General features: G+C 38.9%; 2 protein-coding genes across 2 annotated transcripts in view; one reads left to right on the forward strand and one right to left on the reverse strand.

Moving 5' to 3' along the window:
* The window catches only part of HS2ST1 (heparan sulfate 2-O-sulfotransferase 1), an 82,594-nt gene extending 80,118 nt beyond the window's left edge, over nucleotides 1–2,476 (reverse strand). Inside the window, exon 1 of the mRNA XM_082484399.1 lies at nucleotides 2,332–2,476. Coding sequence (XP_082340525.1) covers nucleotides 2,332–2,455 — 124 coding nt within the window. The 5' untranslated portion in view covers nucleotides 2,456–2,476. The remainder of the gene's footprint in view (nucleotides 1–2,331) is intronic.
* A 941-nt stretch (nucleotides 2,477–3,417) lies between these two features.
* Nucleotides 3,418–27,269, forward strand: part of SELENOF (selenoprotein F) — a 30,950-nt gene continuing 7,098 nt past the window's right edge. The window contains exons 1-3 of the mRNA XM_082484400.1: nucleotides 3,418–3,495; nucleotides 6,444–6,611; nucleotides 19,755–19,818. Coding sequence (XP_082340526.1) covers nucleotides 3,427–3,495; nucleotides 6,444–6,611; nucleotides 19,755–19,818 — 301 coding nt within the window. The 5' untranslated portion in view covers nucleotides 3,418–3,426. The remainder of the gene's footprint in view (nucleotides 3,496–6,443; nucleotides 6,612–19,754; nucleotides 19,819–27,269) is intronic.

Consider the following 27,269-nt stretch of genomic DNA (forward strand, 5'->3'; position numbering starts at 1 on the left):
ATGATGTGCCCACTGAAACACAAGTGAGAGAACAAAAGAACTACTTTGTTGTTATCTTCAAATCATAGTATCACTGCCTCTTCACATACACTCACACACACACACCCATTCTTTTGGGGGGCAGGGAGAAATACTGGAATTCGAGTGCATTAGGCCAACTAAACAGTTTAATTTGGAGAAAACCATTCTACATATTAAAGCTCAGTAAAAATATCACCAACCATGATGGTAAAAAAAATTTCTGTAATGAAACCTTAATATCTGCCAGTCATAAAACACATACCAAACACTTAAAAAGGGAGAGATTCAGACAAGTAGAAGCTTTTAAACAAAGCATACTCTCACATAAAAAAAAAAAAAAAAAAAAAAAAAAAAAACAGAACCCAAGTTCAAAGCTGTGGCAGAAAGCCCTTTCTTCCCCTCCTTACACAGGTTTTAGAGAATCACTGGTAAGTTGCTTACAAAGTAAATCTTTCCATCATACTTTTAATAAACTTTACAATAGTTTTCCCTTCTCCTTAAGAAATAAAATCAGCAAAACATAGTAATTAGATTCTCATCCCAAAGCAGTATGAGCTCTGTATTTTAATCCTCTAAATACGTAACTTAATCATGGCCATTGCATATATATTAAGGAGGAAGAGGAAGTTTTACCAGCAAAATTTTTTACTCTCGTACGCATTATGTTAATCTTTTTATGCCAGGAGGTAGATTTCCCTGAAGTAACATACACCGTCAGCAACAGAGGCACTGAAGCCATGGGTACCAACCAGTTTAAAACAGATGGATACAGAATTCCACTGAACCTTGAGCACTATGTTAGCACCTGCTTGAATTATCTTCCAATCTCATTCCTTTTCTCCTTCAAATTTTTGTTTACAATTATTAAGACCCTGCAAAAATTATGCCTTGATGATAATTGGTATGAATTTCAGTTGAAAAATACTCAGAGTAAGAGCGTCCTGTAACTCAAGTAGGCAAACACTGCCGTTTCCAGGATCCTAAACTCTAATATCCAGTTCAGAGAGAGCAAGGTGGAAAAGAAATGCTGAGAAGCAAAATCCCAACGGCATTCATATAGCTCAACATGAAGTTATGCTGACTCCGGCTTTGTCAGAAGCTCACTGTTAAACTTCCCATGTCACTCAAAGTCCACATCTAGTTTTAACACCACTAGGAACATGACATGCACTTTCCTTCCTACAAACTTGAAGTGTTTGTAGGCTAAATATCTTAGTACAGTCAAATAATATGAGAAAACAAATCAACAATGTTCATAAACCAGCCCCTGTATTTGTATACACCATAAGTCTCGGTGCTCCCTTTTTACAATTCCTAGGCACCACAAACTCGGTGCAGAATGGTATTTCTTCACATCCTTGAGACTCTTAATTAAGTAATGTAAAATCTTTACAAGTTCTGCAGCCTTATGTACAAGAGACAAAGTAATAAGATGTTACCTACCAAGTAGGTATCTATCTAAGATATCTAAAGACGTCTTCTTAAGGCAGGAAAAGCAAAAGAAATCTTACACAGGAGTTTTCAAGTTTCAATCATTATTCTGTTAAGTACAGCTCAGTGGCAGTCTAGGAGACCACTAACCACGCTCAGCAAACTGCAGAAAATAACATCGTACATTCAATGAGAGTAAAACAAATTACCCATTTGCCCCTAAGAACAATGTCTTCAGCTTTTTTTTTTCTTTTTCTTTTTTTTTTCCCCCCACACTGCGCTTTCCTTTACAATGCCAAGCCTCAGTAAAACGTCTGAGGTAGAAATTAAACGTGAAGAAGATGACAATCCGCCGCAGCAGCAGAACTAGACTCACTTTGGGCATCGCGGCTGCTTCTCTCCTCCGTGCCCAGGTGCCTGCCAGCAGGCACACGCAGGGCAGGCGCTGCTCCTATGAGCTTTGAACACCGCTGCTCTTTTAAGAAAACCCTTTTAGACACAGCACAGAAATACTTATCTTTCCACCGCCGATCTCTCCCAGGTCTCACGATCCCGCAAAACACACAGACACATGAACTCAAAGGCCAAGGCTGCCGCCTCTGCTGTTGACAGCCCCTTCTGCAGAGTCCCCAGACCGTATCGATCGGGTCCCCGATCGCTTTGGGCATGTAAACACACGGAGCCCTACGGGAGAAGCCGCCCTCGGTAGGTGCCCCCCTCTCGCCCCCCCGCCCCCGGCCAGCGGCACACCGCGGCGGGGCGAGCCTGCCTGCCGGCCCCCCGCGCTCCCGCCGCCGCTACGACTCCTCGCGCCCTGCCCCGGCCCCCGGCCCGGCCCGTTGCGCCCCAGGCCGCCGGCCGCGCCCCGCCGCCGCTCACCCAGCTTGCCGCGGGACTCCTCCAGCTTCTGGATCTGATTCTCCAGGAAGAGCACGGCCACCCCGAAGACCAGCACCGCCAGCAGCTGCAACTTGGGCGGCAGCATAATCCTGAGCAGCCCCATCAGCAGCAGCAGCAGCGCCGCCCGCCCGGGATCACGACATAACGCGGGGCCCGGCCGCGGAGGCCGGCGGGAGCCGCCGCCGCCGCCGCCGCCGGAGGGACGGCGCGAGCGAGGGGAGGCGAAGGGAGCGCGGCTGGGAGCGCGCGGCAGGGCCCGCCGCCGCCACCGCTCTCACATCGCTCCACAGAGCCGACCGGTCCCCGCCGCCCCTCGCGCCCCTCGCCAACCGCCGCGCGGCTACCACCAGCGCGCGCCCCTCCCCCGCCTCCGTGCGCTGCTCAGCAACCGAACGCCCAACCACACACCCGCCCCCCACCGCCGCCGCCGCCGCCGCCGCCGATTCCCGGCGGCGGGACCCGCCCCCGCGCCCTCCGCCATTGGGCGGTGCTACCGCCACCTCGCCTCTCCAGTGACTGGATTGGTCCCGCTCAGGCGACACCCCGCCCACAGGGTGCTGACTCCTCCTCCTCCCCCCTCGGCTCTGAGCTGCCGGACCGAGGTGATGTCCCGCCTACATGCGACCCTTCGTGATTGGGAGGCCCGTCTTGAAGTCCCGCCCACCCGCCTACCCGCACTGGGCACAAGCACCGCGGCACTTGGGAAAGGCACAATAGTATTGCTCAGACTGGCTGTCAATCGCTGGGTCTAGGGCCTATACGCCGGTTTGCCGGTTGGCAGCAAATCTCTGGGACGGGAAAGGACCTTACTCAGGGTTGTTTCCGCCATGCCTGATTAAGGCTGAGGAACGGCATCTCCTTTAGCCTCGCTGTGAAGCGCTACTCTGAACAGACTAAAATAGCTTTGCTGTAGACTTCCCGCAGAAGTTCTAAGTTAGCTGCTTCTGCTTGTGGTGCCGGAGTTTGGGGGCAAGTCTGCCCTCTCCCGCATCAGGCAATCTGTCGGGCATCCGCAAAGGGTGAGGTCCTTCCGCCGCCTCCCGGCGACGCTGGCAGGAGCGTTCGGGCACCAAGATGGCGTCCGCCGCCGAGCTAACGGCTGCGGGGCGCTGCTGGCTGTGGTTGCTAGTGGGGCTGCAGGCGGTGAGAGGCTGTTCCGGCGTATTCGCGCTCGGGGCTGAGTGCGGCTGCGATTTCCTGAGAGAAAGAGAGAGGGTGTAAGGGGGTGTGGGGCGGGACGGGAGCGAGACGTGTCCCGCAGCGGCAGGCGGAGGCAGCGGGCCTCGCCCTGCCCGGCCCGGCCCATCCCATCCTCGAGGCCTCGTCCCGTGCCTCGTCCCTCTCCTGTCTCCCTGGCCGCCTCTTTTTCTCTCTCTGTCGGAGGCTGTTCTCTGCTTCTGCTCTCTCCCCTCCTGCTGTTGCTGCCTCCGCTCCTCCAGACTGCGAGAGCCGCGTTTTGAAGCCTGAACACCCCTCCGCCGCGTCCCTTGCCCCAGCTCCGGTTTGTCTTACTAGCTCGGAAGACGTGGCGATCGCTGCGGGTGTTGCAGTGACTCTTGAAATAAGTTTCCAGGCTTCTTCGACCGTTTTTAGTGGGATTTATGTGTTGAGGTATACTTCACGGCCCGGGTTATCCTTAGTAACAAAGTTAAGAATGGATTTGGAAAGCGAAGCTAGGTGGCTTTTGATTTCTAGCTGAAGGTTGTCCCGTGAAAGACTGTCCTTCGAGGTTTTCCAGACAAGTCAGCTTTCTCTATTTTACTTCACCTGATGCCCTTAAAGTTCTGACCCACCTGAGCTTCAGAGGCATGAGGTTATACAAAAGACCTGTTCAAATGCTTCACTCTAGTAACTATGAAGTACTTCCTAAAACAATTTGTATTGATGCTGCATTTGCTTTAATATATTAAATTATTTAATGTGAAAGCAAAGCAGTTGTGTAATGTGTATTTGTAGTCAAAGCTTTAAAGGAGAGCATGCTGCTGAAATGAGGTGCATCACTGGCTAAGTAGCTGAAGTTATCTTTTCCTGATGGAAAATTAGCTTTTGAAATGTGAGGGTTCTTTTCTAATCCGAAACAGAGACATTTATTATAATTAGTATACGTATTAGTTCAGACAGTACAATAGTTATGGTACTAAAAATTCAGGAAAAATATGAGGGAGAGACAGTTTCTTCCTCTTCTCCCTCACTATCATTTTATTCTTAAGCTGTTTTGAGTTTGCTTTGTAACCAGAACTTCTTCATTGAGGAATTCTCTTGTAATGGAGACTTTACTTGCTTTCATACACTTTTTTTGGTTGGTCCCCCCCCAGAATAACCAGGAGAGTATTGGCCTTATATACACAGATGCTTTAGAGCTCTGCTGGGGAAAGGTGTGAGGAGTGTTGCTGGTGGAAGAGAAATGACAATGCCAGTAACACCATTTTTGCTCCCAGGTGAACAGGTTCAAAAGTGAGGAAAAGATGACAGTAAAGCATAAAAGAGGTGGATGACAAGCAGCAAGGTGTGAGAGAACTCTTTTAGTTATTGTCCTCTTCATTAATTTAATAAGTGAACAATAATTAAAATGTAGCCTTGGCAGTGTTTGTCATTCTCCTTAGATTTTCTGTACTACTGTGGTGGTGTTATATTTCTTATTGCCAGTATCCCTCAGAAAGGATAAATAATAGATGATTCCAGTAGAATAGGGTCCTATTTTTGCTTGTCTGCTGTCATATATAGAAATTACTTCAACAGTGTCCTGTAGGAAGAAGAAAAATAGCTTTCTGCTTGACAGAATAGTAATTTCAAAATAATTTTCTGTATATTATAGTTTTCTGTTCATGCTTTAACTTTTTTTAGCAAATACAGAGAAACAGAATAATGAGGCACATAGTATATTTTCTACCAATTCCTAATCCTTAACGTTTCTTATCTACCACATCAGTGACACATCTTTGGCTATAGGTTGACCACTTCAGGGAAGGAAATGGGTTTTGTCTCTACCTTACTTGGGTATGCTGTATATACTAAATGATGGGTGAATGTGAAGAGAAGTTTGATCTGCTGAAGGACAGACTTAGTTTTTCTTCTGTATTTTTCTGTTTGGGCCCAGCATAATTCTTCTGACTCTTTATCTGTTATCATCCAGTCCAGTTTGCTGGTATCATCTCGGTCTTCTCTGAACACAGACGTGCTTGCTGATTGTTTCTTGGTGTTTAGATGTTATGGGTTTTGCCCAAGATCTTTCACCCAGACTGAAAAGCATCTGGGAAAACTGTCTCCTTTCCCTCCTTTCTTAATTTCATCTCTTACTTCCCCCCTCCCAGCATACAGCTGGAAGGAAAGGTTTTAAGCTAGGGTGTGAGAAATGCCTGTGTAGGGAAGCAGGAATGTGAAAACAAAGCCCAAATATCATTTAAGTGCTGGGATAGTTGGTAAAATTGGGTTTGCTGCTCATTAAAAACAGAACTGGTGTTTTACATAGAAGACATATAATTGAGTTGCCTATTTTAATGTATTATTAGTAAATCAGAATTGCAGGTTTTTATCTACACTTCCACTTTTAGTATGTGATTTTCCTGTAACATTAATGCAAACATGAAATTAAAATCCTACTTGTATGCCTTGTTGAGCAGTTTGGTCTATTTCATCACTCCCTGGTTGTGCTTTTCCCAAGCTTAGCTGTTATAGTTATTTTCCAAGTGTGTTTTCAGTGATATGATATGAAATTTACTGAAATTGTTTTGAAAGAGCAGGCTTTAGAGAGCTGTAGCCATGTGCATTTCAGCTGATTCATTATGTTTGGGTTTTTTCTTAGTTTGGAGCTAGCAATAGGAAAACAGTAGAGTTGTCAGAAGCGTATATTAATTAATTTTGGCAGGTCTGATACCTTAAAATACACGTATTACAAGTGTCTAGAATCACTATTAATTGACCATTCTTCAAAATAAGGTGGCGTTTTGCACTTACGGGCAGACCATTAAGGCATTACTGTAAGACGGTCACAAGAGATTTAGTTGTTCTTCCTAATCATTAGAGTATTTAAAATCTTCGGTTTTTTAAACAACTAATTGAATACTAAAATATAACATTGTATTGGTTTTCAGATAGGTGCATATGGAGCACAGTTGTCATCAGAAGCTTGCAGAGAGCTGGGCTTCTCCAGTAACTTGCTATGCAGTTCTTGCAACCTTCTTGGACAGTTCAATCTGAATCAGTTGGATCCCTTCTGCAGGCAGTGCTGCCAAGAAGAAGCTCAGTTGGAAACTAGAAAGGTGGGTTTTGGACCAAATGCTTTGTGGAATAATTTAACACTTTGTTATATTTATGAAGCTTTTAATTTTAAAAATATATGAGAATGTGGATTATAATCTCAAGAGGAAAATGCAACGTTTCTTGATAGTCCAATATACAAAGGGTCTAGATTTGCAGACTTGCCATACTGCTCTGAAATAATATCCCTGTATGAGCAGAGGAACCTTTGGTTCTATGACAGCCTTTCTCTAGTGTGAAGTGACTAATGGGAGCTATGTCCCATTTAAACTGAAAGATATATGGGATTTGAAGAGGGGAAAAAAAGAGCATAAGGAGACTGGTGTTTTTGATCACAGCTATTGCTTGGTCATTGACCCATAGTGTAATGGCCAGGATAGTTCAGTTCAGTCCCTAGGAACAAAAGGCTGATGCAGCTGTCAGGTCAACTCCTGAAGTGGCACAAACCTGACAGAAGCAGGACTGCTCAGCTTCATTCTACGGCAGTGAGAACAGCTGGGTTCTAACAGCTAGAAATGTTGGAAATTACCTTGCACGGAGCCCATGCAGTACTTCAGTTAGGCTAAGGCAAAACCTTTCCTTTATCTGTAGTAAGTAAATATCTATCTTGATTAAGATATGTCAGCAAGGAAGAATTTTTACAGAGCTCTTGAAAAGAATACATGCTTTCAAATATGTTGTAATTTAAGAGTACTCTAGAATACATTGAAGACCAACCAATTATCAGGAAAGTAGAGATTTTAAGGAGAAGAGATACTGAAATTACATTTAATGGCTAGGAGATAGCTAAATAACTGACAACATGAAGTTAATGAGGAAATCTAGCAGGTTTGTCATGTCAGTTAAATTCAGCATAATATTAAAAAAAATCTGCCTGCAGTTTTTAACAAAATCACTGGTTACTGTGTTAGGTACAATATATTAAATATCAAGAAGCAAGTGTTTGAGATTTGCAGAGAATTAATAATTAGTAGTTCCTTAATGTTGAGAGACTATTAAGGTGAGAGGTAAGACTGTAAATTGTGCTGTTTCATATATTGACAAAAGAATGCTTGCAGTAATATTTTAGTATAATCCTTATGGGACTTGATATCCAAGACTTTTTCTATGCTAGATATACGAATCTTATAAAGGAAAGTTTTTCTCTGGAAAATGCTCCAGTTCTTTTATATATATATATATGCACATATACATACACACACACACAAAAGCTGAGAAGTTTGAGAATAAAATCTAACGAAATGGGAATGGAAAAATAGGAAAGGGTTTCCGGCTGTGCTGTGGTTGTGTACCACAACCGGTAGCAGTTGTGGTGGGAGCAGCAAGGCTTCCTGTCCTCACATAAGGAGTGGATGCTTTAATTTCCTCAAGCAATATTCTTATTTCTGCCACAGTGTGTATAACATGTAGCACAAGAACTTGCGGAGCAGGGTAATTTCTTTTACCATTTATTGGGAAAATAGAGGAGTTATGTTGCGTTTCTGTCAATGTGACTTCTGAGGAAAAGGAGATCTGTCTTTATCAATTTATCAGTAATTTACTCAAGGATGTAACTTACTTTGTATTGTAAATATTGCATCAATAAAGGTTGGATCAATAACAGAATTTAAATCAATAGATAATTTCCTGATTATCCTGAATCAGGCCTAGATTTAACCATGTGTATAATCACACTTTGTGTAAGACTAATCAAATCCCATTTTGTGGTAAGGGCTTTACATTGTAAATATTTTCAGTATCAAAACTTTTTCTGTTTTAGTCATGCTGAATGTAGGAGAACAAATAGCACAGGGCTGAATGGGGTCTCAAGGTTGTTCAACAAATCCCTTCACAATGAACCAGAATTTGTTGTGTGTTCACAGGAACCAAGAGATTGTATATTATAAATTACTGGGGTTTTTTAATCTATTTGTGTTGGTTTACCCAGTTTCATTTTCTGTTGTGCTTTGTAGTAATTATGAATAATTTGCTGCTATAGCACAATTCAATGTACATCTTGATTATCTTTCCTTACTTCTGTGACGTTTTTGAAGAAATTTAATACAAATGATACTTGAGATTTGGAGCTAGCATGTTAAGTATCAGCTTGAATTGTAGGAGTGATTATGATACTATTTTCATGCGTTTTCCTGTATGTGTTTGAATGCAAGCTTTCCCTACTCTGTGTGAATAGAAATATTGGATTGTTCTAACATTATGGTTATATGGTTGAGTGCTAAATTATAGCATCATTTCTAATATTCTTTTGAATACTGTTTCAGAAGGTTGACATCTTTTATACTGTTAACCACTGCTTGGAAATGTATATTTTGAATTTGCTGGGGTTTTTTTTGTTTTGTTTTGTTTTTTTTTTTAAAACTTGTACTGAGTAACTTCCCTTGAAGACTAGCAAGTGGAAAATTAGTGTTGAGAGAGAGGATTACAAATATTATCTTCACAAATTGTGTTCAGATTCATCTCATTTTGGACTGACTTGTGTTTTAAGATACTACTGGTTGTAATAGGTGTCTGTAATTGAGCTTAAGATTTTACTCTTACATAAAAATTAACCATCTAATTTATAGTAGCTTCTTGCTAAAGTAGTATTTTCATGATATGCATGCAGAATAGAATAACTGAATGCTGCCTTTTGCTATACTCTTTTCCCTTTCCCTAGATTTTTTTCAGGTTACTATAGAAATCTTCTTTCTAATGAAAACTTGATAGTTGAGACTGAATGGATGTTGAAGGGCTTAAAAATTCTTCAAGCATGAGGGCAAGAAAAATAACTTTTAAGTCTTACTTTAAAAACCTGTGTCTAGATGTAAGATGTCTGACTTGCTGGTTAGCAATCTTATACGTTGCTGAGTTCCAGAGCAGTAGTGCTCTGGATTTTGCTAGTGCTGTGACTACATGCCTGAACATCCTCAAAGTACAGGAATCTTTTATTTTCTGAACCATGATTCCAGTAGATGACCTAGCTTGTTCATTATGTGAGCAGATACTTGTTCCCATCGTGTGACACAGCATGTTGGTACTCTGTGCTACAAACAGATTTGCAAACTATTAGAATACCAGGACAGACTTCAGGATTTTAAGTGAATTCTCCTTGTAAGTACATGGCAAGTGTTAGAAATAGAGAAAGCAAGAGTTAATTTATTGCATGACTTGTGCCTGAGTTTTAAATGGGGATTTAAAATGAAAGGTAAGGGGATAGTATGTGTAGCTGAGAATTTTTATGTATCATTGCTACTTTTCACAAATGATCTGTGAAATATGCCCAGTCCAAAAAATACTTTGTGCTGCATAGCATCAGTGCAACCTCAAATGAGTTGTTTACAGATTTCAACTGTTTTGTATCCTTGAAAGATGTTTATTAATCCTGGTCTTGTTTTTGGTCCAGTATTCTGTGAATTGACATTGCAGAAAATGGCTGAGGTACTCTTGTTACCCAGTATTTGTCTTGCTCTTAACTTCTGCTGACACCTGTCCAGTGAAATATTTTAATTACTTTATAATTGTACTGTGGGTAAAATGGAAAAAATATATTTTGGTTATCTTCTCTTCTAGAGATTTTATATTCACTTTCAGACTAATTCAGAAGCTAACTTAAACAGTATTGCTTCAGACAGCTGCAAGTTTTAAGCCTCATTCTGTCAGATGCAGAGTACTGCTGGTTTGTAAAACGTAGAAGGATGAAATGGAGGTGAAGCTAACTGTGCGTGAAATTGTAGTAGCAGGAGAGATTGTCCATATTTTGCAGCAGCTGAAAATAGCTGCACTCCATCTGCAGCTTCACTTATGCTGTGTGATCGTTTCAGACATAGCCATAAGCATATTCCATTAATTGTATATTATAATCTTAGATTTATCTCAATATATGCATGTCAAAATCCAAATTGATTTTTAGAATCAACTCTGTGATGATATTTGCAATACATTAAATTTCACAGTCGCACTGTGCAGGATTGCTACAGCCCTTAAAAGTCATCAATATTTCCAAACAGAGCTTTGAAATTTATTTTGCCCACTAAAATGTGTTGAACTTCGGCATTTTAAATTTCTACTTGCAAGTATTTGTCATGTTGTACTGTTGTGCTGCTTGGTGAATTATATAACGTGACATCAGATGTAAGAAAAAGTTGGCCAGGAAATTTGAGACGTGAAAATGGATGGTTTAGACAGCAAGTTGTAATGGGTAACATCACACATGGGTAACATGATAGACACAAGTCTATCATACACTATTTCGAAATAGTTTATGATTCTACTGTAAAACAAGGCAAATATAATGATACAGAAGTCTCTATGCATACTTTTAAAGTTACATAGAGATGGGTAATAACTGCTGCACTGCACAAATTTAAACAAAAACACCTAAAATCCTAAGACTTTGAGCAACTTTCTTGTGCGCGTATTCAGGATTGTCAAAATAAGATAAGATGTCAAAGCATGGTTTAATAATTTATTCGAATACCTGGCCTCTGCATTACTAAGATAATCAGAAAATTAGGATTATTTTTCACCAAACTTGTACTAGATGTAACGATATAAATAACTAAATTATTTCAGAAGCTTGAAATGGGTTAATGTGCTGTAAGAGCGGAGGTTTCCAACTTAATGTTCTTCCCACACCAGTAAATATTAAGTTTCCTTTCGTTTTGATGTGAAAGTATTGTGAAATATTAACCTGCAGTAAATGTGGTCAGCTTAAACTTTGGCTATTACTTTTTCCAAAAAATGTTAAAGCCCATCTTAAGGTTGTTTTACATTCAGATCCTCATTCTACATCCTACCTAACCTAAAATGATTTTCAGCATTTCAGCAAATTGCTGTTTGAAAGTTAATGCAAGGCTCTGGACATAACCCCATTAGCTGTAGGCAAACAGAATGGATAAGATTTAGAAAACAGTGGTATTAAGTGACCTTTAGTAAGTATTGTTTTTTCTCAACACTTTGAAAAATGCTGAAAACAGAGAACCAACCGGGGAGAAAAATCCTAATACACACTAAAACAGTCTGGGAAATAGGGAGAAAAGTCCAAGCAGAGCAGAGGAGCCTTTCCTAGAGTTTTAGTATGGCTTTCCGCTGGCCGATTGGGTAAGCATGTCTTCAGTGCAGTGAGATTGATCAAAACGTGGCAACTAGGCATGTTCCCTAGTTGTTGCATTGTAACTGGTACAGTACTTAACCGGGTACTTTGACTTTTCTGCAGGAAGATCATATCATGTTTTCACTGCATCAAGCTGAAATTATTTTCCTTGCAAGTCCTTGGTACTTGATGTTGTGGGAAGTCGTTTTAAGACATGAATGATTCAGCCTGTTTCAACACTGCAAAACCACAGAACTTCTAGTCTGTTTAAAGTGAAGCCTGAGCTCTGACCCCTTCTTCCACATCAGCCACCTGTTTCTGCATAGTATCACACTATTTATGAGAGGTTTTTGTCGGTGAAAAATACAGAGGTGTGGGAAGATATACAAAAGAGTGAATGATACCTATTTAGCCCATGGAATAAGTAGTTGCTAATCTTCAATTTCTTCTAATCTGAAGACAAGATGACTCTTAATTTCACTGAAAGGTAAAAAATATGCCTATACAAATAGTTTTCTGTTTCAGTCTACCTTATCTATCACTTGCAACAAAATTGTCACTCAGGCCTTTAAATATTATAGGGTAGGAGATGAGTATGTATGCAGAAACTGTTCCTCAGAATGGGTTATTTTAATCCCAACAGAATATTTATATTCTCCTTATGATGTAGTTTGACCATAACTTAAAGCCAATTCTTTGGGTAGAATTGGTGTTAGACCCCTCCTGGAATTGAAATAACTACGTAGTGTAATATTATTAATAAACAGGTATACTGTAATTATGTCTGTGTGCTACTTTTAATAAAAAAATCAAATCAAAGTTCTCTTAAGACTCCACCTTCTTACACGTACAGACCTTTAAAATGTGCTGTTATGAATTACAACGAGGAATAAGGTGCCATTCTTGTTCAGACTTACTTTTTAAAACTCAAAATAGTTTAGAGAACTCTCAATAATTACTGAAACTAGAATAACTTGAAAAGCTTTTAATGCTTTAGGCTACTCTTGTGTGACCCAATTTAGTTTCATTTTTCAGGGTTTTTTTTCTTTTCATTTCTCTAATTAAAGTGCTACACTCAAAAATTACTGTTGGCTGCCTGCTTGTTCTGCCAGAGGCTCTTCATATGAATAGTTCCAATGAGGCAGTCTCATCTCTTGATTTTTACCCACTCAATGGGTAAAAATAGAGAACTACTTGGAATTCATTGACATCTCAGTGGTGTAATGTAAGTCATATCAATACTTGTATAAGTGAATTAGAATTTTAGCTTACTTGTAGCTGTTTGTCAAACTCCAGCTTTTTCTGTCTTTTGATGTGTTCTATAAAATCCTTTGCTTTGTAAAAATCAAATTGTGCTTTTACATAGTTGTAGTCTTTATTTCTAACATGCTACATAAAAACAATGAACAGGTACCATTTTTACCAAGTGTGACTTTTAAAAATAGCATAATTCAATGACAGCATATTTTATTTAACGCTCAAGTAAATAATCAGAACTCTGTAATTAAGGCTAATATGTCAAATTATTTCCCTTCCAAGTTTGCTTTTAGCTAAAAGTGTCCCATACAGTTCACAGAGGAATACTTTTATGGGGAAGGTTGATAGGGAAGTTGGGGAATAGAGATGATTGTGTAGTCTCTAATAGGGAAAGTCTCTTGTTGGAGTACTGTCGCTTCAGAATATTATGCACAGCCATTCCTTGTACTAAAAATGTGTTGAAGTGGATGTCCTTCTCAAGAACTTTACCATGTACACTCTTTCCCTCCCTTCTGTACATGATGTTATCGGCAATGAAAATTAACGTTGACAAACAGTAGTCCTAGATAAGGAAAGTGCAGCTAGCTAGTCAATGTCCCGAGACAGAAATTTACCATCTTTTGTTTGGATCAGATTAACCAAAGGTCCATCTCTGTCAGATAAACTAAGATAAAATACACTCGCTATTTATCTGTAGTAGGGCAAGCCTTACCTATGGAAGACCTCTTTCTACTCTTACAATTTCCCTAACATTTTCTTTTTCACTGATAAGTGTGAATTTACTAAATGTGAGTTAAAGTTGTTGATGTGCATCGGTGTTGGTGAATGGAATAGGCTTAAGTCTGACCTTCATCTGGATACACATCTAGATAAAATAGTAGCATTTGACTCTACATATGTTGAAATGACTTCAAAGAGTGCAAAGTCTCCAAATTACTTAGATGGACAAAGTCAAATAAATAGTTGATGAGTTCTGTTCTCAATGTTTTCTTTGCAACTCTTCTAAAGTGCAGTATTTTTTAATAAAAGCACAGATTCTGAAGAATAAAATAGATGTTCAGGGATTCTACTTCTAGAGGTAAGTAGATGATTCAATAGCAAAGTTAAGTGTACAGTGTATTCCAAAATTGGAACTTAAATGTTAACTTTCTGCCTCTACATTTAGCTTATATAACTCTGTTCACTAGGTCCCAGTGAGCGCCTGTACATATGAGCCCTTTTTCCACCACCCTTTTCTATTCCACTCTTATCCCTGCCCCCACTCAAATTGGGCATTCATGGCACTTAATCCACGCTACAGCTCCAGAGGTCTAAAGTTGATGGTTGCTCAGTTTCTGCATTTTCTCTCACCCTTGTGCCAGATCTCTTGCTCACGTGATCTTATGTGGGAAACCTCCGCTGGTCCGAGGGATCAGAATGCGAGTTTCACATTGACCTTGAGCAGATATCCATGTACCCTTGAAGAGACTGGGGAGTCCTGAGAAGAGCTAAGTAAAAAGATAAGGGTTGGCAAACATGCTGGCTTTGACCAGAACATGAACAGCGTGCAATCAACAATTGTATTAGCTGGCTGGCGTGTGATGTGAGAGCGTATTGGGAAAAAGTAGAATGCTAGAATATATGCATAGATAAGCACCTGGGTAAAAGAATATAAAAAAGCACTGCTTGTTAAATAAAGAATTTGGATTGCTGCAACTTGATATTCAGTGTCGTGTCCGTCCCAACAACCACAACCTTACACCAAACCGTTTCAGAGAGCAGTGTTACCAAAAATAGTCTTCCAGGAGATGAAGTTGTTTTGGAGATTTTTGGTGGTTGTTGGATTTAAAGAGCAAAAATGTTTACGTAATACTGCAAAGAGAAGATTGTTTAACGCCAAAAATAAAACACTTGGATGGATGACATTTTCTGTATGCTGAAGATTGTAATAGTAATGCACAACTATGTTATGTACACACAGACACAGAACAAGAAAAAATAACGTCCTACTTAAAGCAGAACTCAAAGTTCTGAAGATCTCCAAGGATACAGATGCTACAACCTTTCTTAGAAAATTACTGCCTTAACACCCTCATTGTGACTTTTTTCACCCTTTTATTCAGTTGGAATTTCCTTCCCTGCAAATAAATGAGCACTTAGATTCTGCTTTAGCTTTGTTCAGAGGAATTTGCCTGTAATAGGTAGCACTAATCACAGGAATAGCGCTAATTCAGATAACTGGTTTTTGACTGTTTGACTCCTTGTTTCCAAACTCTTCACAGCATAATGAGTTGTGAATGGGAGCAGTTTCTTTGTCGCTAAATTTACTGATGACATCAGCTCTGAATGATGTGTGTGTGTAGCAATGACTTTATTGGCTTTCTGCAGTACAGAACAGTAATTCATAATGTTCCTGGCGGTGAGGCTTTCTGACTGCTCTCTGCTAACCCCCAGATTCTTGCTCATTTTCTGTCCATAGGGAAGGGGATGACTACAGTGATGTTGAAAATTTCTGACTCTGTACAAATACCCTGCTTTCTCTTCCCCTTAGAAGATAAAATATTTTATAGTTTATATCTCGGTGTATATTCCTTATTTTAACTAATCTAGTTCTCTAGTAGAAGTAACAAACGGATTGGTAGCTATAGGAGTTTGGGAAAGAGCAGAAGGAGCTTGCACCAAAATCTCTGTGACTTCATTTCTCAGAAGGATAAATATGAATTATTCACTCGTTTTGCTTCCTGGTTGGGTGAGACACATTAAAAATTAATTTGCATGACTTCAAAAAAAAGATCGTGCACCCTGTTTTAAAACAATACCAGTTTGCACATACCAAGCAGCTTTGGCCAATAAGAATAATATCTGTATTTTTTCTAACTTTTCTTTGAAGTAAAACAATAGTATGAGTTGATAGGGGATGGGGAGGTTTCTTTGGCAGATCTGCTTATATAGTAATATGAAATCAAAATTATAGTGAATTAAAAAAAATAAATTGTTTCCATTGGGAAGAGATTAGTTGTTGGTGAATATTTAGTGGAAGATTGTCTTGTACCCGAGGCAAGTGAAAATTCCAGAGTTTTAGCAGTAGTCATAAGTTGTGCTTTACTGCTTGTTCTCAGCTTTATTTTTTTAACTGTTTGATATTAGAACAGGAAAATATGCAGATAGCGGACAGAATCCAGATACCGTAGATAACTATTTATCGTTGTGTGGCTTTATCTTAACAGCATGTTTCATTGCATGTTTTAAGACATGATGGTACTATAATTTTTTTTTCAGCTGATTGCAAACAGCTGTACAGGTCTGGTTTGAGTGACACTTTGTAACCTGTGCAAGGTCGGGCTTAGTCAGTAGTTAGAGGAAACCAGTGTACAAAGTATAGGTGTTACAGAAGTAAAATTAGGGATAATTTATTGTATTTTACAAAACTTTTTGTCACCTTTGATCTAACACTATTTCATGATGATCAAGGAGCAATCTCTGTTAAGTACCATTTTTCAGTTTGGTTTGATATGAATTCCTGTTTGGTTGTAAACACTAACAGTTATATAGCAGCTTCATAGCAGGAATGTAATTTTTCTTCTAGAGTTTTCACCATGAGTAATTGTGATAACAATACCGTATCTATTTATAAATGAGGCACTGCTGGAATTTTGTCTCGCAGAAATTACTTCAATTCCCTTCTAATAACAGGTGAAATATTTTCCTTTACCTAAGTTAAGGTTCCTGGGTTTTAATTGCTGGAACAGTTATTTTTACAATACATATTTTTATTTAACACTGTTCTTAGGTAAATGGTGTTTATTCTGTTATAATTACCACTTTCCTTCATCGTTAAAGCAGATTGTGGGTTTCCTCCTCTCAGTTGTGGAGAGCCATCTTCATTACGTCAGTGTGAACTATTACAAGACACACAGGTGCTTACAAAAAGCTTTTGAATGAAATTTGACTCAACTTGATGCTTTGTAAAAGTTGAGGGAAAAGCTCAGATTTTGTCACTGTATCCTTAGAAAGCATACTATTACAATGTTTTTTTAAAAAGGGAAGTTATTTTTATAGACGTAGACATGAATTAGCCTGGAAATCATGGCAGCACTTGTTGTGGATGTTAAAATGGACACTAGTAATAGTTTAGAGTCTTTTATTACATTGCTTGTAGTACTAAAGTGAAGCATTATTTTAAAATTAACTAATTTATGAGTTAAGCATTGTGTAATGAACTGACTTGTCATGTTTGTATGCCTCCAGACTGAGTGGTACATGTCATTCTTAGTAATGCTTGAACACAGTAAATGCCTTCACAAGGAGGTTTGGAGTTCATCTGTTTTGGATGTGACAGGATGGTAGCAGCAGTAGATATTAACAAGTATGCTTTTGTTGTGGGCTAAGTGATGGAAATAAACCTGTGTTTCTTGCAAAAGACACCTTTGTTTAGAGTTATAAATGAAGCCAATTGATTTTTTTTTTCATTTTTTTTCTTGTCTAGCCATCTAGAGAGCAGCTGTTTGTCCCAGCATGAATCTGAACTTTTTTTGTACCAGCCCAGTTGGGCTTCAATCACGGCAGAGTTACAAGCTCAAAATATAGACATCAACGATTGCGCTGTTTTCTTTGTTAAAATTTACTTCTATCAGACATTGGCAAGCAGTTACGAACTGGGAGTAATTCATAATTACAAGATGTCTTGGGTATTTTAGATTCCTACAGTAATCTTGTTCCATAGAAATCCTTGTATGAAAGGAAGAAATAAACTGTAAGAATTAGTTGCAGTAATGAGAATTGAAAAATGCTTGGTTTACCACTGTCCTAAATTTGGGTGTACTTAGTTCTTTATACACATGTCTAAAATAATCAGTTAACTAGACAGAAAAAGGCTATTTATTCCTTTGTCTACTTCTGCATACTACCTTCTTGATAGAAAAATGCAGAAAACTGTCAGTATCAGAGAACCATTATAATGTTCAGTGTATTAGTGTGCAAACTAGTATCTAAGTCTAGGATTGCTGATATAATTGTTATTGAATGGTTTTTAAAGAATAATTAATAGAGGCAAGGTAAGTAAAGTGTTTATAATCTCACTATTCCATATTTCCTCCATGTTTGTAATTATTTCATGTTTTTTAAGTCCAGAGGAGCTTTAATTATGCAAGCTAGTACCTGAGCTGTTTATCAATGCCTTTTTTAATTAAAATCTTTATTTGGGCAGTGAAAAAAAGCTTTAAAAAAAAAACTGGTATTTTTGATCTGTTGAGTTGTTTCATAGCAGTTCTGGGTTTTAACAGTCAAATCTTAGTTTTTATCTTAAATCTAATGCCTGGTTGAAAATGTAAATGTAGTTAAACAAATTTCTGACATGCTGTTCTGAACAGATAACGCAATGTAACCTTTTTAGTTCTGTTTCCTGTGGAAGTAATGATTCCTGATTAGTTCATGTCAGGAAAGAAGTTGTAATTTCCCTGCAAACGATTAGAGTATTTCTCATGTTCTAATTGATAATATTTAGGCAAACATTGAGTTGGTCCTGAATTCAGAAGATTCTTATTCTGAAATGAAGATTTATTCTTGGGTGTCCATAATGTCTACATAGATAGGTGACAAAGTGTTAATAAAATTGTCTTTCAGATATGTCAAATTGTGTGTGGTTTGCTTTTATGACTTGGCGGCCCTTTTTCAGAGGGGTTAGTACTCATTAAATTTCATAGTGAAAGCTTAATTTTTAATTACATGTATTCGTAGTTCATATTTTAATTGAAATGTGAATTTACTCCATTTCAGTAAGGTTATATTTTTCCATGTTCTGACTCACACATTTGTTACGAAAACACTGACTAAAAAAATGAAAGCAGAGGTCTTAATTGTTTATAGAAGGTAATGAATTGAATTAAAAAATTTTAACTGAAGCTTACTCTGTCAACTTCTCTATATGCAGTGGGGTTTCAGCATTAGAAGGAAGCGATTTGGTATACAGTATTGACAACTATGTGTAAGATTAAAATGCCTAATTTTACAGTAGGAAGTTCTATTCTAGTAGCCAGAAAAAAACTGTTGTTAATTTATATTTAAGATTCGGCAAACTATAGAATCAATTGCATGTTGCCAAAAAAAAAAAAAACCCAAAAGTTTAAAAACATATGGCAGTATACAAGATCAATGGTTGTTTTTTTTATTTAGATATTACGTAAAACTGAAATGAACTTATACTTTGCTTTAAGAACATTGAATCTGAGCATCTTGCAGAGCTGACAGAAGTGATTGACATTTAAGTGCAAGAATCAAAGTTAGCTCAGCTTGTATATATTACTTCAGCTATAGGCCTATTAATATGATCTGTCCTCTTTCTGCAATCACAATTAACTACAATACAATACTAATCGTTAGCTCAAATGAGAAGTCTAAAGTCACGGCCTTATCTTTATTATAAATAGTATTTCACTGTCCAAGTTGGGTTTAAAATGGAAACTAAAATTTCACTTAATGAGACTTTCTTAGCATCTTTGGGGAGGACTATTACTAGTCCATAATTGTCATTGTAACTTCTCCGATTGCATTTTTTTTTTTTAAATAATAATTGAAGCTTTGCTTCCAGCAACAGTGTGTCTCAAATGATCTTCTTTTTCCTGTTTTTACATTTTTAATATAATAAATGGAAGTTATCATGTATCTTGAGTGAACAGTCAGTTGTTGCATAAATCGGACACAGGTCTGGAACTGTGTGTAGTTACCATCAACGCAATGGCATATTGTCTCCTCAAAGAAAAATAGTTCAACAGATAACACACCATAACTAAACTAGTAATTTAGATTTTTTGTCATTAACAGCTTATGTTTATTATTGCAGCTTTATGCAGGAGCTGTCCTAGAGGTATGCGGATGAAAATTGGGAAGGTTCCCTCAAGTCCAGGGTGAGTAAAGCCACTACTGTTCTTTCAAATATGAAATACTGTCACAGCTGAATGACAAAATGTGTTTTTAAGTACTACTACAAGTAGTCATAAATTTCATATATTATATCAGGAAAGTTGCATTGACCTGAGACTCATGGAACTGGTCTCCAGTAATTGATAGATGAAATTATACTGTGCGCTTATGGAACTACTTTCTTTTTGCAGATCCTGCAGTATAATTGTTTTGTCAGTGGATAATGACAGTCAACTAAAGTGAATGGAATACAGTAGTGTAAAAGGAAAACCAGTATCATCAGTGTGTGGTGGGAGGAAGCTGCAGGAAAAACATCCATAAGAAATTTCAAACTGGAATTTTCTTATGAATGGGGGAAGAGCTTAGGTGACGACTTTGATATGGTTGGCTTTCTGGGCTGCGAGAACACATTGCCAGGTCATTTTGAGCTTCTCATCCACCAGCACTCCCAAGTCTTTCTGCTCAGGGCTGCTCTCAATCCATTCTCCGCCCAGCATGTATTTGTGCATGGAATTGCCCCAACCCACATGCAGGACCTTGCATTTGGCCTTGTTGAACTTCATGTTGTTTGCACACACCCACCTCTGAAGCCTATCCAGGTCCCTCTGGATGGCAACCTTTCCCTCCACCATGTCAACGACACCACACAGCTTGTTGATGTCAGCAAACTTGCCGAGGGTGCACTCAATCCCACTGTCCATGTTGCCAACAAAGATGTTAAACAGCACCAATCCCAATACCGAACCCTGAGGAACACCACTTGTCACTGGTCGCCACTTAGACATCAAGCCATTGACCATGACTCTTTGAGTGTGACCATCCAGCCAGTTCCTTATCCACCCTGTGGTCCATCGGTGAAATCCATGTCTCCCCAATTTAGAGACAAGGTTGTTGTGTGGGACAGCGTCAAATGCTTTGCACGAGTCCAAGTAGATGATGTCAGTTGCTTTTCCCTTTTCCCGCTGTAATGCTGTCATAGAAGGTCACCAAATTTGCCAGGCACAATTTGCCCTTAATGAAGCCATGTTGGCTGTCAGAGATCACCTCCTTATTTTCCGTGTGCCTTAGCATAGTTTCCAGGAGGATCTGCTCCATGATCTTGCCAGGCACAGAGGTGAGACTGACCAGCCTGTTGTTCCCCGGGTCTTCCTTTTTCCCCCTTTTAAAAATGAGGGTTATGTTTTCCCTTTTCCAGTCAGTGGGAACTTCATCGGACTGCCACGACTTCTCAAATACAATGGATAGTGGCTTAGCAACTTCATCCCCCAGTTCTCTCAGGACCTGCCTATGAATCTCATCAGGTCCCATGGACTTGTGCACCTTCAGGTTCTTCAGCTGATCTCGAACCTGGTCTTTTCCTACAGTGGGCTGTTCCTCATTCTCACAGTCCCTGCCTTTGCCTTCTGCAACTTGGGCGGTGTCACTAGAGCCCTGACCAGTGAAGACTGAGGCAAAAAAGTTGTTGACTACCTCAGTACCACCCTGTCCCAGGTGACCAGGTCTCCCATTTCCTTCCTGAGTGGGCTCACATTTTCCCTAGTCTTCCTTTTGTCACTGACATACCTATAGAAGGCTTTATTGTTGCCATTGACATCCCTGGCCAGATTTAACTCTGTCTGGGCTTTAGCTTTCCTAACCTGATCCCTGGCTGCTTGGACAATTTCTCTGTATTCCTCCCAGGCTACCTGTCCTTGCTTCCACCCTCTGTAGGCTTCCTTTTTGTCCAGGAGCTCCTCGTTCATCCATGCAAGCCTCCTGGTGTTTTTGCCTGACTTCCTCTTTGTTGGGATGCATCGTTCCTGATCTTGGAGGAGGTGGTCCTTGAATATTAACCAGCTTTCTTGGGCCCCTCATCCTTCCAGGGCTTTATCCCATGGTACTCCAGCAAGCAGATCCCTGAAGAGGCCAAAGTCTGCTCTCCTGAAGTCCAGGGTAGCAAGCTTACTATGCGCCCTCCTCACCGCCCTAAGGATCTCGAGCTCCACCATCTCATGGTCACTGCAGCCAAGGCTGCCCTTTGAGCTTGAGATGTTCCCCACCAACCCCTCCTTGTTGGTGAGAACAAGGTCCAGCATGGCACCTCTCCTTGTTGGCTCCTCTGTCACTTGGAGAAGGAAGTTATTGTCGACACATTCCAGGAACTTCCTGGATTGCTTATGCCCTGCTGTGTTGTTGTCCTTCCAACAGATATTGGAGTGGTTGACGTCCCCCAAGAGGACCAGGGCTTGTGAACATGAGGCTGCTCCTATCTGTCTATAGAGGGCCTCATCTGCTCGGTCTTCCTGGTCAGGTGGCCTGTAGCAGCCCCCACTGTAACATCACCTGTCCCTGCCCTCCCTTTAATCTTGACCCATAAGCTCTCAGTTGGCTCTTCATACATTCACAGGTGGAGCTCCGTGTACTCCAGCTGGTCATTGACGTAGAAGGTGATACCTCCTCCTTGTCTCCCCTGCCTGTACTTCCTGAAGAGTCTGTATCCTTCCATTCCAACACTCCAGTCGTAGGAGCCATCCCACCATGTCTCCATGATGCCAATTAAATCACAACCTTGCAGGCATGGGTGTGTTTCTGACTCCTCTTGGTTGTTGCCCATGCTACGTGCATTTGCGAAGAGGTGTTTAAGTTGGGCCCCCAATGAAGGTAGTTTCCTAGCTGGAGTGGCTAGTGGCTTTATGCTGCATTCCAGGTGCTCTCCTGCTGACCTGCAACCCTTCTCCAGGTTTTGGGCCTCTATTATTGGCATTGGCATCATATAGGACTTGTTCTACTACAGGGGTGTGAGGAGGTTAACTTTTTTTAGCATGGGAGTCCATATTATCTCCATGACCATTCAGATTCAGGAAACAAAAACATTCCCAACTGTTGTTGCCCATTCACTCAGTTTCTTCATGGCTGTGCATTTTGTAAGTTAAGTGCTCTTTTGAGCTATAGGTTTCAAGGAAAAGGTCAATCTCTTAGTCTGACTCCAGCCTGTATTATGTCCTCAGTTATCTTCGTGTGTAGATCCTAAAAGGGAATGGCCCTCAGTATCTACTGTGTGCACACCATGAAACATGTTCCAAAAGCTTGCAGTACAAAAGGAAAAACTTGAAAATTTTTAAGTTTTTTTTCCTTTCAATCCTTGATTATCTAAACCTGCTCAAAGATTTACATTCCATATAGCTTGCTTTTTTAGATGACTGAATTGATTTCAGTAGTTCTTCAGTAGGTTCTCTATTTTGACTAAGAGTTCTTTGTTGGTACAGTACGAAGAAAAAAAGGACTGACTAGTGCACTTAAAGATCACCAATTTCTACAGTTACCCAATCTAATTTTATCTTGACCAAATTTACTGCTAGGGTATTAGAACAGGTTGTAAGATTTGGGTACATTTTAAGAGTATATTTATAAATTTTAAAAAAGCAGTAGAATACACTCTTCCAGCTAGTATTTGTCCTTACATTAGTATTAATCTCAGAATACTTTTACTTAGATTTTCCCCTTGATTTTAAGTAACAGTATTTCATGTCTCCATCTTAAGACATTAATATTCAAGAAGTGGTTTTATTTCAACTTTTCCCTTGGTTGTTTGCTACGGAAGTTAGGTTGCCTGAAGGTCATGCTGCTGCTTTTGAAGCACTGTCTTTGTAGGCTTCATTGAACTGTGTAGCCTGTCATTGACAGTGTCTCACTGCAAATAATTCGGATTCCTTTCCCGTAGCTTCTGCTAGGATTTTGTTGAGGATTTGTTTTTTTTTCCAGAATATACACAAAAGGGCACCAGTAATTGCAAAACTGTGTATGTATTAGAATTATATGGATTAATTTGTTACTTCCATATCTGACCATGAAGTCTTCACCTTTAAGTACCTGTGTAAATTGTTTTGTCACTTGGCTTATTCCCACAGACTTGATTTGTCACGGACTACTTCTGGATTATATTTTATTTGGCCAAATGATACAGTGTTGTTTGTTTTGTTTTGTTTTGTTTTTTTTAATGAGATTCACATCTTAAAATAGTTAAGGGTTAAAATCTGTTGAATTAATAAAGGTTTGTAAAAGTTACACAGTAAGGAAGTTACACAGTTGGAAAAACCTGTGTGTTGCTTGTGGTTACAAAATGAAATATTCTATGGTCCTTCTGTATCCAAATTTCTATCAAAATTACTGGTTATATAATTTTTAGCTACAAATAGTTGCTGAATACACCTGTGTGCCTGAAATGTGAGAATCATTACATATGGAATATATTTATAGGCAAAGAAGTGACAAGTGATGAAAAAAAAAAAATCTAGTCCTCAGCAAGATTATCTCAATCTTAAACTGAATGTTATTCTTGGTATTATCATAACAAACCACCAAATGCTTTTGTGAATATGGCCAAAGATGTCTATTATGTTTTCTAAATACATGTTCTTGTGATAAGTCAGGTAACAGACCACGTTTCTGTAAGTCTCTTAAAGTTCAGTACTGAAGTATTTTTCCTGTTAAGTTTGCCTTAAAAATAAATTGCTCCATTATAAATGCTGTACTGTAAAATTAATTCCTGTATTACATGTATTTTGAGATTGTTCTGTATAAAACTGTTTTAAATATTTATCATTTAAAAGCACTTCATCAAAGTACACCATTGAAAACATAAGTGACAAGATTCATATATGAAGCAGTGTTTTATTATATACCAGGTAATACAGGAAATGTGAAAGTTTTTGGCTGACATCCATAAAACTAAGACTATGAAATAGATTAATCACTGGCCCAGCTAATTTATTATTCCAGCATATTTGTTTTAAGTTGACTTTTCAGGGGCAGCCGTGTTCTGTTCATGATGAGATGGAAGATCAGTGTCTAGACTCCTACATTCTTTCCAGTTTATTTAACAAAAACTGAATTAGGCTGGGTTTTTTCATTGAACGTTTCTTTCATATTTCTCTGCGCTCTTTTTGTTCGCCAGTAGAATAACTCTCACCTCTCCCTGTGTGACTCTCTTAGTTAAGAAATGGATGTGCTCGCAGCAGATCTGTTACAGAAACAAGGTGCTTAATCCTTGAACTCATGCAGTATGCAACTACATTAGATCCTCTGACTTCAGAGTCCGTAAGCACTCTATTATATTGCCCAAGTTCTGCAAGTGTGATGGGGATTCTTTTAGCTGCTAAAATGTAATTTGTTATGGGATTGTATTTTTAGGTAAGGTCACTTATTTCCTAGTTATTTTAATCTGTAATTCTTAAATACTGGTGAAAAAAAGTTAGAAAGTTACGTTAACCTTAAGTCTTGCATTGGTAGAAATGTTAGTAAAACTCTTGCTGAGAAATGTAGGATATTGTAGTGGGAGACATGCATTGTTTTATCATAATCTTTTGTAAACAGATAATACAGAAACTAAAATAATACTTCTTTTCAGATTTAGAAATGTCTGTTGCCCTACTGCTTCTAGAAAGTACGCTGTCTTTGGTTTTTTGTGAAGTGTCTTCTTCAGGCTTGATTGGAGCTCTGTCTTGGATTTGCTTTTGAAAGTGTGTGGTGCTTTGTATAAAATCATGAACAGCGGCATTGTAACTTGATTAATAGACTACAAATAGTAGTTATGGATGTGGCATACTTTTAAATTCTTTTCTCAAACTGAGGTCCCCAAAAGGTAAAGAGCTATAGCCATTAAAATGTAAATGAGTGCTTGATGTCTGCTGTACTTCTGTCTTTTTGCTAAGGCCCTGTTGGTATCTTTTGAAGCAGGCTCATGCAGTCTTCAAAACTGCAGAGCGCATATTTGTCCCCAAAACAAATTATTAAAGAGTCTGAGGAAAGAAATTAATACTTTTGGTTTGCCTCTATTCCCAGTGATTTTTCACATGCACATTTTAAGCAAATATTGCCAGTTGTCTTAGCATTGCTTAGCTATTTGTGACGTAATTAAATGTTGGGTTTTCCTGTCTTCATAAAATATAACTCTGCTACTCTTTTGATTTGGTTCCTCTTCTTTTCCATAGGTTTAACACTTGATAATTAGCAATGCCTCAATAAAACCACTGTTAAATTCCAGTTCATTTCAGGTACAAAATGGTGAAGTCCTTTTTGCCTTTTTTTATGTACAAATCTGTGACATTTTGCAAAAACTTGCATTTCAAATAATTTTTTTTTTCCACTTTCAAACTGCTTGCGTCTAGTAATTCAGGGCCAAGTTAAGCAAATTACCCTGTATTTCATTGGTTTATGCTAAGTAATATTATACTTGCGTTCTGTTTATTGAAATTAACTCAGAACAACTATTTATAGATAATTTTAAATGTACTTTAATCATCCTCTTGCGTGTTAGTATTCACTTCAGTTATTTCCTACAACACATTTTGTATACATTTAGTCTTTCTTACTTTTGAGTTTTAAAAATCAGTTGTATGTGCTGCATCGAGTTGCATGAAGTACCATGCTACCGTTTAATAAAATGGAAGTCTTTTGAAAGATGATAATAACTCAAGTGCTTCCTATTGCTAATTCAATGTGTGAAACATTTAAATGCATCACAAAAAGACTTCAAATATTTCTCTAAAAATAGATCATCCCTTATACTAATTCTGAGACATTCCTCCTTATTCATGATGGAAGCATTCCTTTCTGATGTTGCTCTCAGAGCATTAACAATCTTTTGGCCTGATCACGTAATGGGCTCTTTTTGGTGTACTACTGAGGGACAGGAGGGCTAGTCACCTTCATGAAAAAAGTATGCTGTTCAGTGTACAATCGGCATTTTTAATGAGACTTACCTGTAATATGAAGCTGTGTATCTGTACACAGCACCAAAAGTTTAGAAGAAGCTAGAGTGTTCTGTTTACTAGAAAGATAGCATAGAATGAGAAGGGTATCTCCAGTTTAAAAAGTTGGATGAATCCCCATGGGCATACATAGTCCTCATAAGTGTTACAATAGTAACCAATGGAATAAATCTAAACTAAAAGTACAGCTTTTTAAATAACAAAAGGATTGGAAGTTTGAACTAGTGGACTTTTCCATTACTGGCAGCTACTTAATCCCATTAGATTCTTGCTAGAAGACATGCTGTAGCTTACCAGGAGGAAAAATTGTGCAGTAAAAGTTTATTGCTGACCTTGTGCTGAAGATTTGACTAGTTCTGACTTGTGCTTTTCTGCCATTAAAACCTGAAACTGATATAATAAGAGACAATAAGTTTTTTTTTAATCTCTTCCAGGCCTTTCTGATTTGAGGCCATTGTGATCCTTCTGATGCATGTAGAAACAGACAAGGTTAAAAATGCTGGTCTGTGTGCATAGTTATTTGAAAAGTAGTGTGAGACTTTACAACCATTGTATAATGGCTTTCATTCAAGTTTTAAGAGATAAGTTTAATTTTTTCTCAACATCATTTTGTATTTTTTCGGTTACGGATCAAGCAGGAGATCTTTGCTCCTAAAGCAGGAATCTAAATAATGTGAATATTCCTG

This window comes from Vanellus vanellus (assembly GCF_965231255.1).
Source record: "Vanellus vanellus genome assembly, chromosome: 5".
Lineage (NCBI taxonomy): Eukaryota > Metazoa > Chordata > Aves > Charadriiformes > Charadriidae > Vanellus > Vanellus vanellus.